Consider the following 21,896-nt stretch of genomic DNA (forward strand, 5'->3'; position numbering starts at 1 on the left):
TTCATACTGACTTCAACATGTTCCACATATTTTATACATTATTGGTGACGTATGGTTTTATTTCAAAAGTTTGCAGTTCAAATATTCTGCTGCTTTTTACTTTCTTTTCTTTTCTTATCACACATTCAAGCCCCCAGTGTTCATGTGTCATTTCAACCTAAATTCTTCACTTTCTTCTTACACATTACATTTCAGCATAGCAGTTCAGCGTCAGCTTTTCAGCATAAAGCATTCCCACTAGAAATGTCTTCAGGAATTGCATTCTCTAGTTCAGTGGTTCTCAACTGGTGGGTCGCGACCCAAAAGTGGGTCGCGGACCCGTTTCGAGTGGGTCGCGGATGTGTGAGTGAAAAAAAAAAATTGGAATTTTTTTTTTTTTTTTTGGGGGGAAAAAGTCAAACTTTTATTTTGAAGGCCCGATTTTCTTCTCAGAGTGTACCAGAATGCGTAGTTTATGTTAGTATTTCTAAAAATCTCCTGGGGGAGAATCCCCCCAGACCCCCCTGCTTGGGTTGGGTTTCAGCATGTGTGCCTTTTTATATAGTTCAGCTTTGATTCCATCATCTCATTAAACCTTTTTTTAAAAGCATACTTTAGTTCTGTGAAGGGATATAAGGGATATATGCACTGTACTTCACTTTTATTAATATTGTATGCTCAAAAGCGTATATATTACAGCACGATTTTTTGTTGAATAGATTTGAGTGCTTCAAAATGTTGGGTCGCGATGTATTGACCAAGTAAAAAGTGGGTCCCGAGGCCTGACCAGTTGAGAACCACTGCTCTAGTTTACATTGTTACTTCTTCAGCTGACTTGCTTGATTAAACACTTTTCTAAGAAACAAAATACTATAATGTTTTACAAACTAATAATTAATATCTTTTGTCCTCTAATTAGTCAAAATGCACACATTTGTTTCTTGAAAACTGATAAGAAATAATTAGGAAATTATTGATGGATTACACAACACTAATGTAAAGGATTACATTACACGATTGCATGATAAATAGGTCTAACTTTCATAGTTTATTTAATTTATTTATTACAATATCAATACATATTGTGATACAGTACATTTTGGAATAATTTAGTAAATGGTTTGTAAATAAAATACATCTTGGTGTATGTTTCAAGGCATCTATCCTCATAGAGCACAGCCCCATTGATAAATGTATGGTTGAATCACTCCAGTGTTAAATCAATCAGCAGTACGTGTTATAAAAAGATTACTCATACATAAACTTGAATGAAGCACAACTTGGCTTGAGTTTTGTTTTTTCTCCGGAGGGTTTCTCATGACCTCACAAGCTTTTCTTTTTTAAGCCCTCTCTTCTAGCTTTCAGCATCTCCCCCTCCTCAAAGGCCCCTCACCTTCATCCTCTTCCTCTTCAGCTGCTCTGAGCCCTCCCTGTCTGACATCTTGTTCACATCACCACACTCAGCCCACCACAGTCACCCTCAGTCTCATGCTCAACAACATCCTCTCTGGCCCTTACCCTTCAAATGTATCATCTGGGTCCACTTGAGGCCCCTCAGAGCTAATCAAGCCTTTTACATGTTAATAAATGCAAAGCAAGTGTAACCCTAGCCTCTGTTCTGTTTCCCTGTCCCTCCTTTTTCTTTACCCAGAATGGAAACCCTGACAAGGACAAGCCCCCGTGCAACTCTCAGGAGCTGGAGGACTGTGATGGCTTCCCAGAAGATGGCTCCAGTCTCACACACTTTGATGGAGAATCACTCAAGCCCTCTCAGGTGGTGAGTACCACCTCTGTACTTCACTAGTAAACACTTTGATGCTCCAATCCTTCAAGCCAGAGCCATCAAATGTAACGTGTTCACTCCTTTCTGTCCGCTCCTCCCATCCTTCATTCCTCTCAAGTACTCTGCTGGCTACCTGATGCTCTCTGCCTATAATGGCGCATTTCCACTACAGCGTGGAGCTCGCTTTAAGCGTGCAGAGCCGTGCGGGGCCCGTTTTTGGTTGCGTTTCCACTTAGCGTTGTACCGGCTAGCGGGTACTATTTCACCGTTTTTCTGGCCCCATAAAATCGAGATTCTTTCCGGGCCAACAACCAGGCTGAGTATGCTAAACTAGAGAGAGAATTGCTGGCAAGGGGGCTACAACTACAACAAGATGAACATATTTGACCGTGATTTAATTGTAATACACGTTTCAAAATGATGCCGAAGTAACAACATACTGATACCGGTTAGTAAAAACCATGAATTAATGCTTTGACAAGTCTGCAGACAGACGGCAGGCGAAAAACCTTTTAAAATGCGTGTTGTCTAAATGGAGATCGGCTAAGCTAACGCAGTGTATGCTTCGACCGTCCACACTCACAACAACGGCCTATACAGACATAAATAAACCAGCGACTGTATTCACCATGACACAGACAGTCTGTGGTTTGTACTTGTTTAACTTTTGTCTAGTTTCTGAACAGATATGAAGAGCTGTGAGCTCTGAGGGCTAACAGCTAACGGCTGATGTTGGTTTTGTGTTTCGCATTGAAGATGACGTCACAGCTCCGCCTACACTGCGTTACTATAGATACTGCCCCAGTTCCTAAACTGTAATGGAAATGCCCCATAAAGTGAGCCAGTCCTAACAAGGCCTAACGAGGCCTAGCCATACCGAGCGAGGCCGAGCGAGGCCGTGTAGTGGAAATGCGCCTAATGGCGCGTTTCCACTACAGCCCGCAGCCCGGTTTAAGAGGGCTGTGACGTCAGCGGCCCGTCTTTGGTTGCGTTTCCACTTGGCCTAGTACCGGCCGGCGGGTCCTAATTCACAGTTTTTCTGGCCTCATAAAATCGTGGGTCCAGGGCCAGAGACAACGAGGCTGAGTCAGGCTGAGTATGCTAAACTAGAGAGAGCGTCGCTGGCAAGGGGGCAACAACTACAACAAGATGGACATATTTGACCGTGATTGAATTGTAATACACGTTTCAAAATGATGCCGAAGTAACAACATACTGATACCGGTTAGTAAAAACCATGAATTAATGCTTTGTCAAGTCTGCAGACAGACGGCAGGCGAAAAACCTTTTAAAATTCGTGTTTTTCTAGATGGAGATTGGCTAAGCTAACGCAGTATATGCTCCGACCGTCCACACTCACAACAACGGCCTATACAGACATAAATAAAGCAGCGACTGTATTCACCATGACACAGGCAGTCTGTGGTTTGTACTTGTTTAACTTTTGTCTAGTTTCTGAACAGATATGAGGAGCTGTGAGCTCTGAGTGCTAACAGCTAACGGCTGTGTTGTTTTTCTGGGGTCCTCTGAAGATCACGTCACGGCTCCGCCTACACTGCGTTACTATAGTTACTGCCCCAGTTCCTAAACTGTAATGGAAATGCGCCATAAAGTGAGCCAGTCCTAACGAGGCCCAGCCATACCGAGCGGGGCCGAGCGAGGCCGTGTAGTGGAAACGCGCCATAAGAGACAGTTTTTATCCAGCCGCTCCCCTAGTGAGCAAGCCAGCTCACTACCTTGACCTTTAATAAGCCTATTGGCCAGAGAGCTCTGCAAAGGCCAAGTAAAGAAGTAAAAGCAAACCCACTTAGGCTGTTGTAATAGCTCCAATACTGGAATATTCTATACTGCTATCTACTTGACCAACTTGCTGCATAATATCCTACTTATTAAACAGCTACTAACTAAATAAATGTTAGAGTAAAACTCTAACACAGAAAATACCTCCCCAAAACGCCTCGTCATTGTCCATTTGATTCTTCCCGGAACGAAATGGACCAATCCGTGGAGCCGTTACGTTACGTCCGCGGAGCCGTTACGTTAAGCCCCCGCTGATTGGTCCAAATTGACCAATCCACGGACTTCCTCACACACAGGCAGCTCTGCTGATTTCTCCTCCCTGGCTGCAGGCTGATAACAGACAGTTGGGATCGCGGCGAAATTCTCTCTGCAGACCCATTCTCACAGCGTTTATCAACCTTTTTCTTACTCAATATCAAGCCACACTTATTGTTTTTACTTCGGCTGTGACTTTGTGTGTGCTCAGGATGAGTTTGGCTGTGTTTCGCTATGTATCCTAAACAAGGAAACAACATCTCCACGGAGCTCAGCGCGATTCACAACGTCCCGACCAATCAGAGCACACTGTGCTCACAGGGAGGGTGGGGGCTGGAGCTATTGGAGCTACAACGAGCCGTTAAAGGCAGAGAGTGAAATTCAGTGAATACACGTAGTTTACAGAGATGCTGTATGAGAAACCAATGTGAGTTTGGAAAAATGCACAGTATAAATCTATTCTAGTAGACCTCAACAATGGAATTATGATCAGTGGAAATGGCCATGACACCTCTCCTTTAAACACTGCAAGAGCCCAAACTGTGTTTTAAGAATCAAAAGGAAATGGTACGTCCTGTCTGTCACCTTCTGCTGTTTCCTTTATTGTTTCCTTTCCTGTTTGTCTCCTCTCATTGGATTTATCCTAATTCCTTCACTTGTTTTCCTGTTCTCTTTTTTTCTTTGCTGGGAACAGTTCAGCAATCGTGAATCCAAAGTTTCTTGCTCTCCACTAATTTAAAAAATGTAATCTTTTCAAATGTAATTTAATCATTAGCAACAGTCTACTATCAAATAAGAGCAGGCCGCTGAAAGTCTGAATTGACCAATCAGAATCAAGTTTTTAACTAGGTCGTATTCTAATAAACTGCGAACTGAAAAGATAGACACGGGATGGACACTTCACTGTTATGTTTTTCGCTTATTTTCATCCAGCAGCCTGTAAGTGATACATGTTTGGAGTTTTTTTTTGTCATTGAGAGCAAAAAGGGTTCAACTTTAGGTAAAACTGCGCTCAGCCCTGTCATTTTTTCTCCTCCGTCCAACCACAGTGGAGGTGGGGCGGGACTTATTCCACAAAGACATGTACAAGTGGCCAACAAGCGCATGTCAGGCTATAAAGCCAATCGTTCGCCAACATTTATTTGTATAAATCTGTTAATGAATTTTAGGAGTACGTGTTCGTTGAGGGATGTCGATTAGTCCGAGACTCTGTACTATAATTGAAAAGTCCAATCAATGGCCATATTGATTTAAAGCATCAAAGCATTGCAAGGTTTGCTTTTTGATGTCCTGTTTCTTGCCTTTCCTCCTTTCATGTTGTTCAGGTCACATATGGACTCAGTGCTTTTGTGTGGAAGAAGGCTCATTGACCTTCATCAGATAGCATCATTCCATCTGACAGAAAGTGCTCTGCATCAAAGGAGGTCTTAATTTGTTATCAATTTGTTGAAGTATATATTTTCCTGCTAGACTCTGATCAAAGACTGTTCCGGGCTGTCCATTAGCCTCTGAAGCAAAAGGTCACAGTGGATTTATAATAAACTCCACTACCAGCATTAATAATGGATTTCACTGTCTGCGTACATCATATATGACTACAAACAGTCATTATTATCTTTATGTTGTCAGCCATGCTAGTACAGCTTTGAATCTGTAATTAGGAACAGCAGTGCTATGAGCTCATTCTAATAAAAATGACAATGCTTGTTAATTTTTGGCATGGTAGCATTTTGTAGTTAGCCATACATACACAGTACAGCTGAGGATGATGGTTAATGGTTTTCTGGTGTTGAAGATAAGATGAATGATTCCCAGGGGAAAGATATCCTCATGTGTACCCAAATGAGATTATTTATATTTCTTTTTTGTTACCATTCACATCTATAGCCTACAATCACCTATGACAAACACTGTTCATATGATCCGAGCAATTTTTAGCATGCTGCTCATCCTGCAGCAATTAAAAGATATGATGCAATGCACACTAACTGACAATACAAAAAGGTACGGCTCGACTTGGTCTGTTATTAAAAAAAGTTAATTATAATCACAAAGGTAGCCTCATGGTCGCACTTAATAAAAAATCAAGAGATAAAAGAAAGTAGGATACACAATTTTGACACCATGGAAATCAATTAGTGTTGCACGATTTGTTGAGAAACTGATATTGAGATTATTGTGGACAATATTGCGATTAGTTTGCCCTTTAACCTGTTAAGCCCGAGAGACCCCGGTACCGGGGCACTGCCGCAACATCTTGCAGGAAACAGTGTCTGAGGGCATGTTCATTTAATAAACTATGAATGTTTTATATCCATGTAACGGGAAGAAACTCATCTAACTGATCTTTTTTTTTTTTTTTTTTTAAAGAAAACCCACAATGCTAACACTGACGGGCCGTCTCCACGGCAGCGTTAAAAAAATCTTGAAACGCTTCTGCCCATTCACTTTGAATGGGGTGACGTCACTTTTTTTCGCTTTCGCCGAAATGCATTGTGGGCAGGCGAGCGGAGATTCTCAGGATTTTCAAGATCCAAAGTTGAACAATGTTCAACTTTTGAAGCTGAGGAGGAAGCGTCAGCCAATCAAATCCCGTGTACGCAAATCTGACAGTTCAAGCTCTAGCCAATCAAACGGCGTGTATGCTGGGAGAGACAGACCGCAGGTCATTTCCTCATATTCCAAAACATGGAGGAGAAATTAGCGGTAGCGAATCAATCACCCGGTGCTTTATGACCAGACCTACCGGGATATAAACCGGAGGAGCCAGGCATGGAGGGAGGTGGCAGAGACAGTGGTATGTTTTCGCCTGTTTTGGGGAGTTTATATCCAGTTTACTTCGGGCTTTTTGGCTTCATATGTCGCGGGCAGGAGATTCATGTGATTGGTTGATCGCAAAAAAATCCCCAAGCCTCAGATACGCCCACCTCCAAGATTTTTTTAACGCTGCCGTGGAGACGGCCCGTGAGCCTCTGAATTAGCAACGAGCGAAAAATGCTAACAGATTACTGCACCGAAAATCACTCACAAAACCTTATTATTTATCTTTTCTCCACATCCATGACATCGATTCACATCGTGAGGTGACACAGAATCGATGGGTACCCTCATTATCACTGAATTATACGGATTCGCGACGTTATAAACAAAAACAGACATCAAAACAGGTGACGCTAGGTAGCTAAAAATGCTAACAAGGTTACCTTGGCTCTGTAGTCTCTCCAAAGTGGTCTTCAATGGCATTAAAACGATAAAAACGCTGCTGAAGTTAATCCATAGGTTAATCCAATGTGTCTGTGTCCCTTTGAAATGATTTCTGATAATCCATGAGCAATGAGACTGATAATCCATGCTATTCCGTTTCTAGATGTCAGAGCTAGAGTGTAGCTTCACTCTAATGCAAAATTACATGCGCAAAGCCCCCACCGTTTTGTTTCACAATGAGTGTGTGTGGGGGACTCCCCCTTCGATTCTATTGGCTCTAACGGTCAGAAAGAGGTGTCAACCATCAAAATCGACCAATGGGTTCCAGAGATATGAAAAACATTTACACCCAAATCACCTCAGAGGTGGAGTGTTTTTGGCTAAACCTCTCTAAAAAGGTCAAATGTCACTTGTTTTGCATCAATCTTGATACAGGGTACTTATATGTTGTACTTTGGATTCCTAAAGCTTTTAGTCTACTTTACCATCATCCAAGGGTAGTTTTCACTATAAGTAAAAAAGAATTTTTGGACGTACACTATCATTTACAGTTTTTTACTATGTAAAATCTGAATTTTCTTTAAAATAAAAAACATCTATATTGTTCTGACTTTTCTACATCCAACTCACAGGTTTATCATTACTTTGAGAAAAAAGATTATTAATTTAACCCTTTTAGAAGGGAAGATATGGTCATTTGTTCTGGGAGTGTCATTTTCGAGCCTGAGACCTGAAAAACAGGCTCAGGGCTTAACAGTAGGGCTGTGCAATTAATCATATTTTAATCGCAATTACAATTTTGGCTTGCCACAATTACGAAAACAACATAATCGAAAAAAACAATTATTTTGCTTTGCTAGGTTGTGACAGTGCACTGCAACATATTTGATCTAATTAATTTTGGTCTCATTTATTTGTATTTATCATATTTATATATGTTTAGTAGCTTGTGGAAGTGCGCTCCAAAATATTTGTTGATCTTGTTTATTGGTATTTATTATTTTTATATTATTTATTTAAATGTATCATTTATTTTATTTATTTTTGTATTGGTTTTTCAGTTGAATTATACGTTCAGGCTAATCAACAGTTAAAAAGATACTGTTCAAATTATTATTTGTATTTGTTTTAAAGTTCAATAAATTGATTTTTTCAAAGTCAATGAATAATCGTATTTAATAATCGTGATATCAATTATTGACCCAAATAATCGTGATTATGATTTTTGCCATAATCGCACAGCCCTACTAAACAGGTTAAGCTGTTTCATTATTTGTCCGAATTTTCGCAGCCGCTGTGCATTCGTCATACTTTTCTCTTTGTTTCTCGGTACAAATGTGTTGTGTCGCCGCGTGATCTAGAAACTTTTGTTTTGCATATTTGACAGAGAACCTCTTTTAGCTCAATTTAGTTGAATTTAAGGCAGAGGTCCCTTTTTCTTTGGCCACCTTTTTAGGGTCTTCCTGCTCGTTAACGTTAGCATCCATTTGCACTGTTCTCTGGCTCTGATCGGCGCAGCGGACAGTCATCTGAGCAGCATTTTATTTAGCATTTGTATTCCCTTAATCGTCCCACAGAGGGGAAATGTACATTCTGCATTTGACCCATCCTAGTGTTAGGAGCAGTGAGCTGCCATTATGTACAGCGCCCGGGTAGCAGTGTAGGGAACGGTGCCTTGCTCAGGGACACCTCGATAGCACTTGATCTTTCGGGACTTGAAACGGGGACTTGAAACGGTGACCTTCCGAAGCCAAGTCCCTATGGACTTCGCCACCACCGCCAAATGATCAGTGAATATGTTGTCACATTCACACACAACGTTTTATTTCTTTAAATTGCAACCTTGGGCGGTTATACCAGGCGTCAGCAACCTTTGCTATCAGAAGAGTTATTTTAACGACTTGCCACCATGCTTAGTTTGCCAAGTCCGGCAGTATAACATTTAGGATGAGCTACCCCCACGGAAAAGCGCCAGGACAAAGACGTGGAAGGATGTGACGCATCTGTTATATCGCGTTTGCGATTAGATTAATCGTGCAGCCCTGAGTGAGCACATTGCCTTGTAGCACGGTTAAAAAACACAGAACTTGCGATGAAAACACAATATGTTGTGTTGTTTGAGTTATGAATGGCTATTTTTGTGGTTTTCAGAATGAAAAGGAAATGGAAGTAGACTCAAGGTAGCCGATAAAAGGCTTCTCTTTTGTTTATTAAAAAGGGTTTGCAGGTCAGATGAGTTGGGAAGACAGCAGTAGCCTTCAGGAGAAGCTGTTGTATAAAAGCAAACATTTCATCTTGAACGCTGCACAGCGAAAACTCAGCCTTGTGTTCTATGTTGTTTTCCAATTTATCTAAAGCGTTGGGAGGCTCACACACCGCAAGGAGGATGGCAGCCGGTCTATCCTTCCATCCATACTGTATGAGGAGAAAAAACATCCTGCTCTTGTCATTATTGGTCCCAAGGTTGAAAACACAGGTCACATGTTGCTTTCTTTCTTGGGGACAAGGTGATCTATGTTAGATAAAACAGGCTTACAAATGAAAAGGAAAATGTGGATTTATGAAATGTCTTTAGACTGAAAATTCACGTGTATTTCTGCAAAGAAAGTTATATGTAAGCTTTCAAACTTAGTGCAAAAGTATTTCCAAATGTCCAACCTTTATTTTTACAGAAGTATACAACATATTAAGCATAAGTGAATATTTGTCTTTTCCAAAACAGATATGTAGCAGTTTTAATAAGCTCTATTCATTCTCCTCTTTCAGTTTCATTTCCCCAAAATAATTTGTGGTTAAGAATTCCCCATCACAAAATCTCACAATAAATACAGCCTTTCACCTTGTAATGAAAGACTAATGATGAGTATTGAATATAAGCTGCAGTGTTTCTACTGTGATGAAGGGCTTCATGTGAATGCAAGCCCTTTAATGTTTCTCCCTCCATTCACTCTGCAAATAGTGCAGGCAAGCTGCTGCACTTATATCAGGGGATTGTAATGGTACCTGTGCCATCAGCTTTTTGAAGGACAGTGGTCTATTTGTTCCATGTATGTGTTTGCCTGGGTCTATCTTACCTTTCTATTCTTCCCCTCCCACCCTCATTGTATCCGCCTTAATGCTTCAGTCGCTCGCCTGCCCACTAGGACATGGGCTGACCTTTTTTTATAAAACCTTTCAGCTCGAAATTGTGGCACCTCTTAGTAATTTTCGCACCTTTTGTCGATGGGCTTATCTTTGGTTTCCGATCCCGGTTGAAAATAATGTTTTTCATATGTGTTTCCTGAGTCATATCCACTGGCCATAGATGTAATATCTTTTTACAATGGAGTAATATGAACATCTCTTCACAGTATTTACTGAAGGTTTGGCTATCTTTAAAAAAGATAAAAAAACTTAGGACATTTTCAGTTTCCTATGAGATTACTGATAACACCATCGTAAAACTATAAGTCATATTATATAAAAGAGATATTATATGTTTAAATCCTTACATTTGCAGATATTAGTTTAAAGTGATGTGTTTATCCTTTAAATATTTTAGACACACTAGCAGCATTGATCTACAGTTGTAATATAAATGTCCTTTGATCCAGAATATTAAGAACTATTAATAAAAAAAATAAAAAAAACATGTGTCCAGTCTGTGATGCAATAAAATCATTTCCGTTCATTCACAAAATAAATTGATATTTATTCCAGTATGTTGTTTTTTTTTCAGCTGTTATTACAGACGACTGGCATTTGTGTGCAGATGCATTTGCTTTGGCTGCGTAATACCATCCCCTCGCTTTCTGTCCCTTATCTTCAAAGCCTATAAAACCTTTGATAAAAACCAAAGGGTATTGGCTAAAAGCTTTTTTTAAAACTGGGAACAGGTAATTTCTTCCAGGGAACAGGTATTGGCCTAGCCGGAGTCCAACTGTAGGATTTCTTATTATGTACAGCAAGTACACTCATACAACAAGACAATATAAAGTATCTTAAACCAAACAAATTCAACACAAGATTTCCACCAAGTTAAAAATGACATTATTGATTTTCTTCAGCTAAGAGAAAAAATGGGTCCATTTTTTTACCAACGGCTGGAACTGCCAAATCTGTTCATATTTTCTTTTCCATTACCAGTCTTTAAACACAGCCACAGACAGGAAGTCAACGAAACAGGAACACAGTACGCTGTGTTCCTGTTTCGTTGACTTCCTGTCTGTCTTTTTCTGCTGATTTCTCTAACGCTCTCCAATATATATATAAAAATGAATATTCAAAAGGAATTCCACTGTGTTTTGTGACAGATGAAACTGAGTTATTGTAAACGGCCAACGTTAAATTGAATGGACTTCTTTCTGTTGATTGATGTGAACGCACATTGATCCACCTTAGCAACAGTTAGTTCTCCTTAGCAGCGGTCTGTTAGTGAAAATTCACAACCTCTAGATTGTTCAAATCAGAATCGAGTATTCAACTAAGTTGTGTAATGAGCAGACAAAAAGCAGCCAAATGACAAAACCTATAAACACCATTCTGTTTCTGTTACATGGATGCATTAAAGGAATAAAATGATCTCAAAATGATTATTTGTATATCAGTTACTCACCCTGTGTTACCTCAAACTCTTTCGCTGCATAAACAGAGAAAAGTCTTGATGAATTGAAGGAAATCGGTACAACGTATTACAACAGCAAAACTGCATACATGAAAAAAATCCTTTTACAAGCTATCCAAGTCTCATTTATCTGGTTGTACAGTATGCTAATTTCTCTATTTTTGTTCAAATCGTACTTTGAAAACCGCTCCTCCACCATTTCACGCTTTATATGGTGCACTCGGTTTCCGGGCAAATTGTTCTTCTCTGCAAGCTTGAGCTAAAAGAGGCATGTAACAAAAACACTGTTTCCTAATGAATCCAAGGTAAGACCAGGTGAATAATTGATCTACAAATGTTCATTTTATACATTTCTTTAATAATATTGAACCATGAGAGCGTTTCCGCTGTGTCCGGGTCATTCACAAGCTTTAATAGAAAGCTCAGTTCTTAGAGAACAGAGCTTTCTATTAAAGCTGAGCTTACCTTTCATGTGTTTTTTTGTTGTTTGTGTCTTTCTATAATGGAATACCATATCTCTGTTCAGCAGGTAACACAGGAATTAGCAGGAATTTAGATTCTGGATTAAAGAGGTTATTCCCATGCTTTGTTTTGCTGCCTGCACTGAAATCCTCCTCATTCAAAGGAGGCTTTGTGAAGAAATTAAATAGAAAAGGAAATTGTTACTGTTGCTCGGATGAACTTTTGATAGAGGTTTTGTTTCTTCAGTTTGTAGGGCAGGACCTGAACCCTCGGTTGTGCACAGAAAGCAGGTCAGACACTGCTGAAAAGAATCTGATAAAAGCCTCATGATGGATTTTCCCTTTTAAGAATATGACCATATTATCATAATATCAGAGGGAATGGTTTCATGTTCAAAAACTCCGACCAGGCATAGGTAGCGGAATATATTTAAGTCATTCAAAAGCCATACTTAATCACTGACATTGAAATGTCAAAATAATTGTACCTTTGAGATGTGTTAGAGACGGAAATTGAGTTTTATTTTTGTGTCTAATGTAATTCCTAATACATTTAGCAGACTTACAGTTACCAAATATATATATCAAACAACAACAATAGAGGATACATCCACTTCCAGCATCTATGAATACGTGCTGAGATGTATGTCATAGCTGTAAGATATTGAAATGAATATAATGAAGATATAGATTTTCAGAAAGTATGAAAGGTTTTCCATAAAAGTGTATATTTGTGTCAAGTCATTAAGCCAGATTGTTTTTATTGGTGCCTATTTATTTCAAATTCAAGACTTCTTTTTGGATAAAAACTATATGTAGTATTACATGTTTTAAAGGGACTTGCAAAGTAAGAATATTGGTGGTAGTTGTATGTTTCAGGCTACTTTGTGTAAAGCTTTTCCCCGATCATTGCATCTTTTAATGTATGAGATTTCAGACATCTATTTACAGGGTCTCGGTGAAGGATCCGTGGGTAGTGGGCCACCAACAGATGGCAACACTTTGAGAAGATTTTCATTCCTTTCTGTATTTTCAATGTTATCTTGAAAATATGAAAATAGTGTTAGCTGTAGGATTTTTAAGAGTTACTGACAAAATATATGTTAACCTTCAAATAAGAAACGTGTGGTCAGTAAAGGTTTCGTGTTAGGTGCAACACAATATGACACGGACCACATGAAAGATAGAACTAGATTTGTGTCTAATGACTTGGCCCAAGATCCCCTCTCATTTACACTGGCATACGTTTTTTATAGAAATAACTTTTAACCACGTCTTGAACTGATGACTACTTTCAGTATTGATAAATAACCATGTATTTGTTCAATTTGCAAGTAGTCTCCAGTGGCCATGAAGTTTCCTAACAATGGCCTTTTTTCAGCAGTCCAAAACACAAAGTTAGGGTTTGGGTTGACCAATGAATTAAGGGTTAACGGACAACCTCCTTTAGTTTCCCTTTTTAAAGAAATATGAATGCTGTTTCGAGGTCTGCAGATTTTTCATCTGTATTTTATTAATGCTCTTACAGTATGAGCACAAATTCAGTTAAATGTTATGGTGTGGTGGCAGAGATTGATAGGTTTCAAAAGTATGGTCTTATAATCCTGGCACAACACAAAGTATAATGGTAATACTCCCTATGGCAGCTGTGTGCCATGATGGCTGCCATTTTGAAAGCAGCTGATATGCGAGAAGAATCTCTCAGTGCGCAGAGGAGAAACTAATCATTGAACTCATTGAAATCCTGCACACTCTCTGCCCTCCACAGCAGAAGCAATCTTCTGATTTAAATAAAAAAATGTTGTTTGTTCTCTAGTTATTGTTATGCTGTTTCATTGTTCACACATCATGACCCGTGCAGTCGCTGGCGTCATTGTCAGGCAACTCTCACACACTCCAGTAAAGCGTGAGTGAACATCTGCTGCATGCTGCAAGTCAAAACACAAGTGGCAGGAAAATGAGTTTTAGAGTGGAGGCGTGATGGCTTGTCATTGGGAGAGATCATCAACCACCAACATATGTGCTGGTTTATGTTGAGTTTTCAATGCCTGTCGAGTGTGTGTTGAGATGGGGAGGACAGCCTGGGAGACATGTTGGCAGTCAGACTCGCAGCCTGTGGGTTGAATCAGTGAGGGATCTGTGTGAACAGTCAAATATGGAGGAGCAATTATGACAGAGCAACGGTCATTGTCTCTCCAAAGCAAATGGAGTCAAACTGGAATAGCCTGGAACCACACACATGCAATCATGTCAAGCACATCAATCATGGAGAAGTGTATGTGGGATCAATACATGGATTATTATCATATCTCGTACTATTCAGTGCAGCTTTACACCCACAATGGCCACGAACAGTAACTCCTTCCAGTTATAGAACAAGGAAGAGGTCTTTAAAAAAACATATAAAAGTATACAATACATGAAATGCATGTATGTATGTTTGAATGTGTGTATGTATGTTTTACAAATGACTATTTATGCCTCTAAAGCTGTTATAGGCAGCAAACGGCTAACACAGTTAGAGCATGCAGCACATCGCACAATCTGACCTACACACATAAACATTACATTTGCTTGAAATACGCCAAACCATAATAAGTGCGGGTGCATTGGTTTTAAACGGGCTAAATCCTTAAGGTGGTTTATTTTTATTTGACCCAAACATTTTTAAACAGGAAAAACTTTTTAAAGAAAATATACAGATGTCGGGTTTAATATTTGTATTTTATCCCTCTACTGTGACATGTCTCCATGCATCCTGGTTTCTTCTACCTTCATTTCCATTGAAAACTTGAGAGCTTCACTGTGCTGCATTTCTCTGACGTCTCAGCTGTCAGAAAGGCCAATTATATATGAAGTGTGAAACGATACACTGCAGATTAGTTTCACCTCTATTATTGGAACACTTTTGCAAGTAAGGGCCAAAGTTGTGAAATAGTAACGCAGCAGGTACATTCACTAATTTGCCGTGGGGACATTCTCTCCCCCTCTCCACAGGTGAATCTTGGCAGCCATCAGTACCTGTTCACAGTGGACGTGAACCCCTCTGAGATGCCTTGCCTCTGCCTCAGGCACGATGTGGACGCTCTGCTGTGGCAGCCTCGACCCCAACAGCCCGGCAACATGTGGGAGCACATCGCCACGTTCAATGCCTTAGGTAAGATCAGAAACCAAAAACACGCATTCTGATGGTTCTATTTAGGGGTCCATATGTTGTATTTGCAATAGTATTTTCTAAAAACCTGTATGTATGTTAAATATCACAATCAATATAACAGCGCTGCTAGGATCCTGATGAGGGTGCGCAAATATGACCACATCACCCCCATCCTCAAAGCACTACACTGGCTACCCGTAGAACTGAGGATAGAATTCAAGGTCTCCGTCCTCACCCACCAGTGTGTCCATGGAACTGCCCCTCCCTACCTCAAGGAACTCCTCACCACCCATACCTCCTTGCGGACCACCCGCTCCAGCAACTCCTACCTGCTCAAACCCCCCAGGACTAAGCTCCGTACCATGGGAGACCGGGCCTTCTGCTCGGCTGCCCCCAGTCTGTGGAACGCTCTCCCCGACCACATGAGAGCACCACAGAGCGTGGAGGCTTTTAAAAAAGGCCTCAAAACCCATCTTTTCAAAAGAGCCTTTGCCTAGACCCCTTTTACCATCCTTTTATCTTTATTTTTATTTATTTATTTTTTATTGCTTTTTATTAATTCTACCGTGTTGTGTCATGTCTATTTATACTGTTCCTGCTCACTGCCTGTAGCACTTCGGGATTTGAATTCGAATATGAAGTGCTTTATAAATGGAACCCATTATTATATGTTAGGTTTTTAGGCGTAATGTGTGATTCACAAAGTCGAAAAATTTGGGGATATTACAGGTCAGAACATTTTTACTGCTAGTATACTGTAGGTTTAGATGTCAAAGCGCTGTGAGTGAGCTGCGAGCCATTTATGTTTAACCTGTTGAACCCCATCCCCCCGCCACCGGGGGGAAAAACGCATCATCTGCAGGAAACAGCGTCTGAGGGCTTCTTAATATTTAATAAACTATGAATGTTTCATATCCATGTAACGGGAAGAAACTCAGCTAACTGATCTTTTTTTTTTTTTTTTGCAAAAGAAAGCTAACGCTGAGCCTCTGAATTAGCCACGAGCGAAAGAATGCTGACGCCGTTTGCACAGAAAACACGTTATAACACCCTTATTACTTATCGTAACTGCACATCCAACATATCGATTAGCATCGTGAGAATACACAGAATCGATAGGTATCTGTATCATCACTCCATGATAAGAACTCGCAACATTATAAACAAAAACAGACATCACAACACGTGGCGCTAGGTAGCCAAAACGGCAATACCTTTGTCGTTGTCTGATCAAAAGTTGTCTTCAATGGCATTAAAACGATAAAAACGCTGCTGAAGGTTAATCCATAGGTTAATCCAATCCAAGTCTGTGTCACAAATGATTTCTGATAATCCATCAGCAATAAACCTACTTTTAAGTTTTCAGATTTCAGAGCGTGAGACAGGTTTCGATTTGGGCCAACTGCGTGCGCATAGCCCCCACTTCTCAATGGTAACGTTGGTGTGTATGTGGGAATTCCCCCTCGATTCTATTGGCTCTAACGGTTCAAAAGAGATGTCAATCATCAAAATCGACCAATGGGTTCCAGAGAAACGGCAAAAACGCCCATTTCCACCCAAATGACCCCAGAGGTGGATTTTTTTTTGCTAAAGGTCAAATGTCACTTGTTTTGCATCAATCTTAATACAGGGTACTTATTATATGTTGTACTTTGGATTCCTAAAGCTTTTAGTCTACTAACCCATCATCCAAGGGTGGTTTTCACTATAAGAAAAAAAGAATTTTTGGACGGACACTATAATTTACAGTTTTTTACTATGTTCAATCTGAATTTTCTTTAAAATAAAAAACATCTATATTGATTCTGACTTTTCTACATCCAACTCACAGGTTTATCATTACTTTGAGAAAAAAGATTATTAATTTAACCCTTTTAGAAGGGAAGATATGGTAATTTGTTCTGGGAATGTCATTTTCGAGCCTGAGACCTGAAAAACAGGGATGGGGTTTAACAGGTTAATGCTGACATTTTTTAATCCTTTTTAATCCTTTTTATTTATTTAACAGATGCACTTCGCTCAGAATGTAAACTCATGTTTTTTAATAAAGTATAAGAAAACCACACCAAAGAAACAAAAAACTAAAATGTGATAAGAAAATACAAATGAATACATAATGCAAATGAAAAATGAATACCGACATTAATAGTAACCTACTTTTATAACATGCTTAATGCATTTCTCACTTCATTTAATATTTGCTAAAATACATTTTTAATGCTACAGTGTTTATATCTGTATTTGCATCCATTTGATGCCATCTTCTAGAGTCTGACTTATATTCCACCAATAAAATGTATTTTAAATATTTGGTGAAACGGTCAAAAGCTATAGTTCACACTAGGAACACATTTAAATAAGCTGTTATGGCTGAACACATTACTCTGCAGTGCCCCTAGTGGTCAAATGGTCCACAAGGTCCCTTTAAGACGTGAGTTAGTCAATGTGTGTAGATGAAGATGTAAGAAGCATTTTCAGTGAAGGCCTTCATTAATTGACTTTTTGATGAATCATGACACTTTGAATGACCCATCTATTTAGCTTTTATCACTGCTTGTAGCCTAAAGGGGACGAATGAATTGAAACAGAATCTATGACAGATCCGCTGTGCATATAAACCCTTTCAAAAGGTAAAGATGATAAACTGACTGTTGAGTTGAGACTGCTGTTTTAATTCAACTCCAGATCTCAAATCAAAATCTCAGCCAGTCTTCTCATTTCTGGAGCCGTGTCGCTTTCACTCTGTCACCATTCAATGTATCCGCTCATTCATCTCTGCTCAACGACAGCTTTTGGAACAAGTCATATTTCAATGTTCCACTTTGACAGGTATGACTTTATTTGTTTTCTTAACACTCAATATTTCCCAATCCGTCCATCTCAGTTTGGAATAAATCATTCAGTGTGACAGGTCATTTGAAAATAATGATGTATTTCAGTGAGTCCAAAACATTTTTGGAGACAAATTATTTGTTTTAAATCAAACTTATAATAATAATACATTTATTTATGAAAAAAAAACACAAGTTATTTACTGTTGAAGTAAATTGACTGTCTATATTAAGAATTTCAGAGTTTAAAAAAATGAGAGAGTGGGAGTTACACAACGCAACGATTGGCTTGGTATTGATTCTGCAGGTTGAAGCTCTAGGCAACATTGTTTCTTAAAACTAATGTTATTAGAGTCAATGACAATGTTGAGCAGCAGTAGACAGTTATTGAAACACCCTGGTGTCAGATGGGGATTCTAGGAAAACAGGAAGTAGCTAATCTGATAAGAGTGAAAGATAATTTGTTTTTCAGCAGAGATGGGGAGCACCGTCTAAAAACAGCTCAGTTCATCGGGTTCATCAATCTCCACATCTTTTGTCCTCTCTTGTTTTTGTGGTATGAAATAAGACCTTCTGTTTAACAAAACATGAACTTGCTGTGTGTAAGCCTACAAACTGGAAGCTATGTCACTGTTGAAGGTTTGAATGGGATTTGTAGGGCCTTATTAGCCGCGTTCACACCGGAGTACTTTTCACCGTACTTTTCGCGTTTAGTTCCGTTAGTACCCCTTATGTCGCGTTCACACCAAAAAGAGCACTTAATCTCGGGAACTTTTACCCCCATTTTTAGTGCCTGCTGAGAGATCGTACTTTCCTGGGGGAAAAAAGTGCCCCAGTTCTGGTTGGCTGGGCGAATTGCAAACCACGCCTCGTACAACTCTGAAATGTTTTGTAGAGCCGCCATTGTATTATCCTTGCATTAGCATTATTAGCATTAGCATTCGCCCAGCGCACAAACGCAGAGAGACTAACTTATGGCAACACAAAACAAAACATGGGAGTGGTGGAGATGAGGAGGTGTCGGCGTTCTGGCGATTTACTCGGAAGGCTTCAGTAGAAGCTGCTGGGAGTCCCAGCAGCTTCTACTGAAGCCAGTCTCCAACTCCGGGGACTTCCGGCCGGGGACTCCGGGTGGCAGTATACGCCGTGAAGTTGTTTGCTGCCTGCCAGTAAACCCAAAGCAGAAGAAGACGAAGTGACGTCAGCGGCTCATTTGCGTAATCTTCCCTCAGGGAAAAGTACTCCGGTGTGAACGCGATCTGTACTAAATGCCCTGGGGTCATAAGTGCCGGGGCTCTGAGTGCCGGCACTAAATACGGCAAAGTACTTGGTGTGAACGCGGCTATTGTTTGTTTACCTAGAGCCCAAGGTAACGTCTTCTTCAAATGACTAGCTTTTTCCTTTCAGTCAAAACCCTAAGGTATTTAATTCTTAGGTGTTTAAATGTCACCACTCAGCCTTACGTAATATATATTTTTCAGCAATATTTTTTGACAATTCTGGGGAATAATTATAGTTGAGGACTTCACAATTGTTGTAAGCTCTGAGTGAGACAGTTCAATCTAAACTAAAAGTCAATTTGTGTTTGAGGGATGATTTATATGTTGTAACAATGCTCTTTGGCAATACATCTTATACTGTTGGAAAGTCTGTTTTCTGACCTTTCCAATGGTACCACATTTGTAAGGAACAAGCATTTGTGGGATGAGCAGCAGAGCTGAGTATGTGGGGTGCACCCATGAAAAATGTGACAAATCTCCTCTGCCAATGCCTACTTGATTATGGCCTTGGGAGAAATAAATTCGATTTGACTAAGTGACAGTACACAAATGCAGGATCAACGTTATGCTTTAAATGCATTTTTCTATCTTCCTGTTTAGTTTTTTCTTCAGGGCCGGCAAGTACGGTAGATTTGTTTCTCCATATGATTAATCGAGTATATTACACGAATACTCAATCATTGAAAAACATATGCATAGCTCTCCCTGCTCATGTCACTGCATAATTACTCTGAGTCCTAAACCCGGAATAGCTTAGCATTGATCACTTTCAGGTGCCCTCGCCCTTAAGTCAATGTTTTATTTGAATGAGATTTTGGTTAGATGCCTGAAATAAGGTGGGTGGTTTTGTACAATCTACGATGTACCATCATGTTGCAATAGCTAACAATGAATTAGCTATAATTATGAGTCAATAGCTAACACACGCCTTTAGTTTCGTGGTGGTACAACCGTGATGTTGTTTGTTTCTAGCAATAGGTAAGCTATTAACATCTGACGATTGCATTTACGCTTGAACTTGAAAAAATGGTTTTAATATGTTGATATTGTCCTACTGAACAAAACGCGTAAGTATAATGAACGTGTGTATTATATATATAATCGTTCATCCAATGTATTTTGTTTTAAAGAAGACCTTGTGTTGCTAACTTCCCGGTCAGCCTAACAAAAAAGACATCATCCCTGCACCACTCCAATGTGAAGGTGTCTCCTTTCACAGATCTGCTTATCTGTCACTATTGTGTTTCCACAGGCTACGTCCAGGCCTCCAAACGGGATAAAAAGTTTGCCACCTGCCCTCCTAACTTCTCCTACGCTTCACTGTGCGAGTGTCTCCGCCGAGCATTCATCTACAGACAGCCGTCGCCGGTGGAAACCGTCCTCTTTAACAGGAAGCAGGGCCGGCAAGTAGGACAGGTTGCCAAGCAACAGGTGGCCAGCCTGGACTCCGATAAGCCAATCCTGGGCTTCAGAGCAACCAATGAGAGACTGTACATCCTGACCTCCAGTAACCTGTTTATACTAAAGGTCAATAATAATTAGATTTGGGACTCTTAGTTTTAGATCTTCATCTCACCTCCCCCTCGGAGCGTGATCATTCCAAACTTAAGATGTTTTATCTGAATGTGTTAATGTGTACTCTCTGTTCTCAATGTTGGTTTACTCATGTTTCAACTCCCACTAGTCTTCTGTGCTGCGAAATGTCTATAAGATCAAGGAGCCATGTCAAATTATGATAAATGTTTACTAGAGCTGATTGTTTCCAGGATAATCATTAAAGGTCCCCTATTATACTGTTTTTCATCAATATATTGCAGGTCTCAGATATATACAAAACATGTCTCTGAAGTGTTTGGCTCCAAATACCACACAGATCATGAATTGCAGCATGCCATAAACCCCTCTGTTTCAGCCCTGTTTCAAAAGTTCTGATTCTGTGTCTGTTACTTTAGATGAAAATAAGGAGCCACTCCCCACGCCCCTCTGAGAGATATTTGGTTAAAAAGAACACAATGGTGCTCTAGGAGGAGATTCAGGTGATAAGGGGGGGGGGGGGTTACCTTGGTTGGTTATTGGCTAATGGTTACACAAGCCAAAAAAACGTTATAACATCACAAAGTGGCCAAAATCTGATCAGCTCATTTTCAGACAGGTTTTTATAGAAATGGATCAGGACAAAAAGAGAGTGAATCTTTTTTCCTGACACTTTCAGAATCTCTTAACGCAGAGGGGACACATGTTGATGTATAAAAGACATGAAAAAGTGGATTTTGCATAATAGGTGACCTTTAAGTTAAAGGGGACCTATCATGCAAAATGCACTTTTGTACGTCTTTTATACATGAATATGTGTCCCCGGTGTTCCAGGGAACTCACCAAGTGTCAGAAAACACAACCCTCTCTATTTTCCTCCATACCCAAATCTCTAAAAAAGGGGCTGCAACGGATCTGATAAAAACTGATCCAGATTTGAACACTGTCCTGACGTCAGGACGGTGGCGCTACGGCTATTGGGCCAACTCCACCAATTAGGAGGAGACAGC

The 21,896-nt window shown here is 39.9% G+C and overlaps 1 protein-coding gene across 1 annotated transcript in view; it reads left to right on the forward strand.

The window, feature by feature from the left end:
• nudcd1 (NudC domain containing 1) overlaps window positions 1-21,160 on the forward strand; it is a 47,652-nt gene extending 26,492 nt beyond the window's left edge. Inside the window, exons 8-10 of the mRNA XM_034124176.1 lie at window positions 1,631-1,756; window positions 15,083-15,242; window positions 20,606-21,160. Coding sequence (XP_033980067.1) covers window positions 1,631-1,756; window positions 15,083-15,242; window positions 20,606-20,895 — 576 coding nt within the window. The 3' untranslated portion in view covers window positions 20,896-21,160. The remainder of the gene's footprint in view (window positions 1-1,630; window positions 1,757-15,082; window positions 15,243-20,605) is intronic.
• Window positions 21,161-21,896: the final 736 nt, after the last annotated feature.

Source organism: Trematomus bernacchii, unplaced genomic scaffold (assembly GCF_902827165.1).
Source record: "Trematomus bernacchii unplaced genomic scaffold, fTreBer1.1, whole genome shotgun sequence".
NCBI classification, from domain to species: domain Eukaryota; kingdom Metazoa; phylum Chordata; class Actinopteri; order Perciformes; family Nototheniidae; genus Trematomus; species Trematomus bernacchii.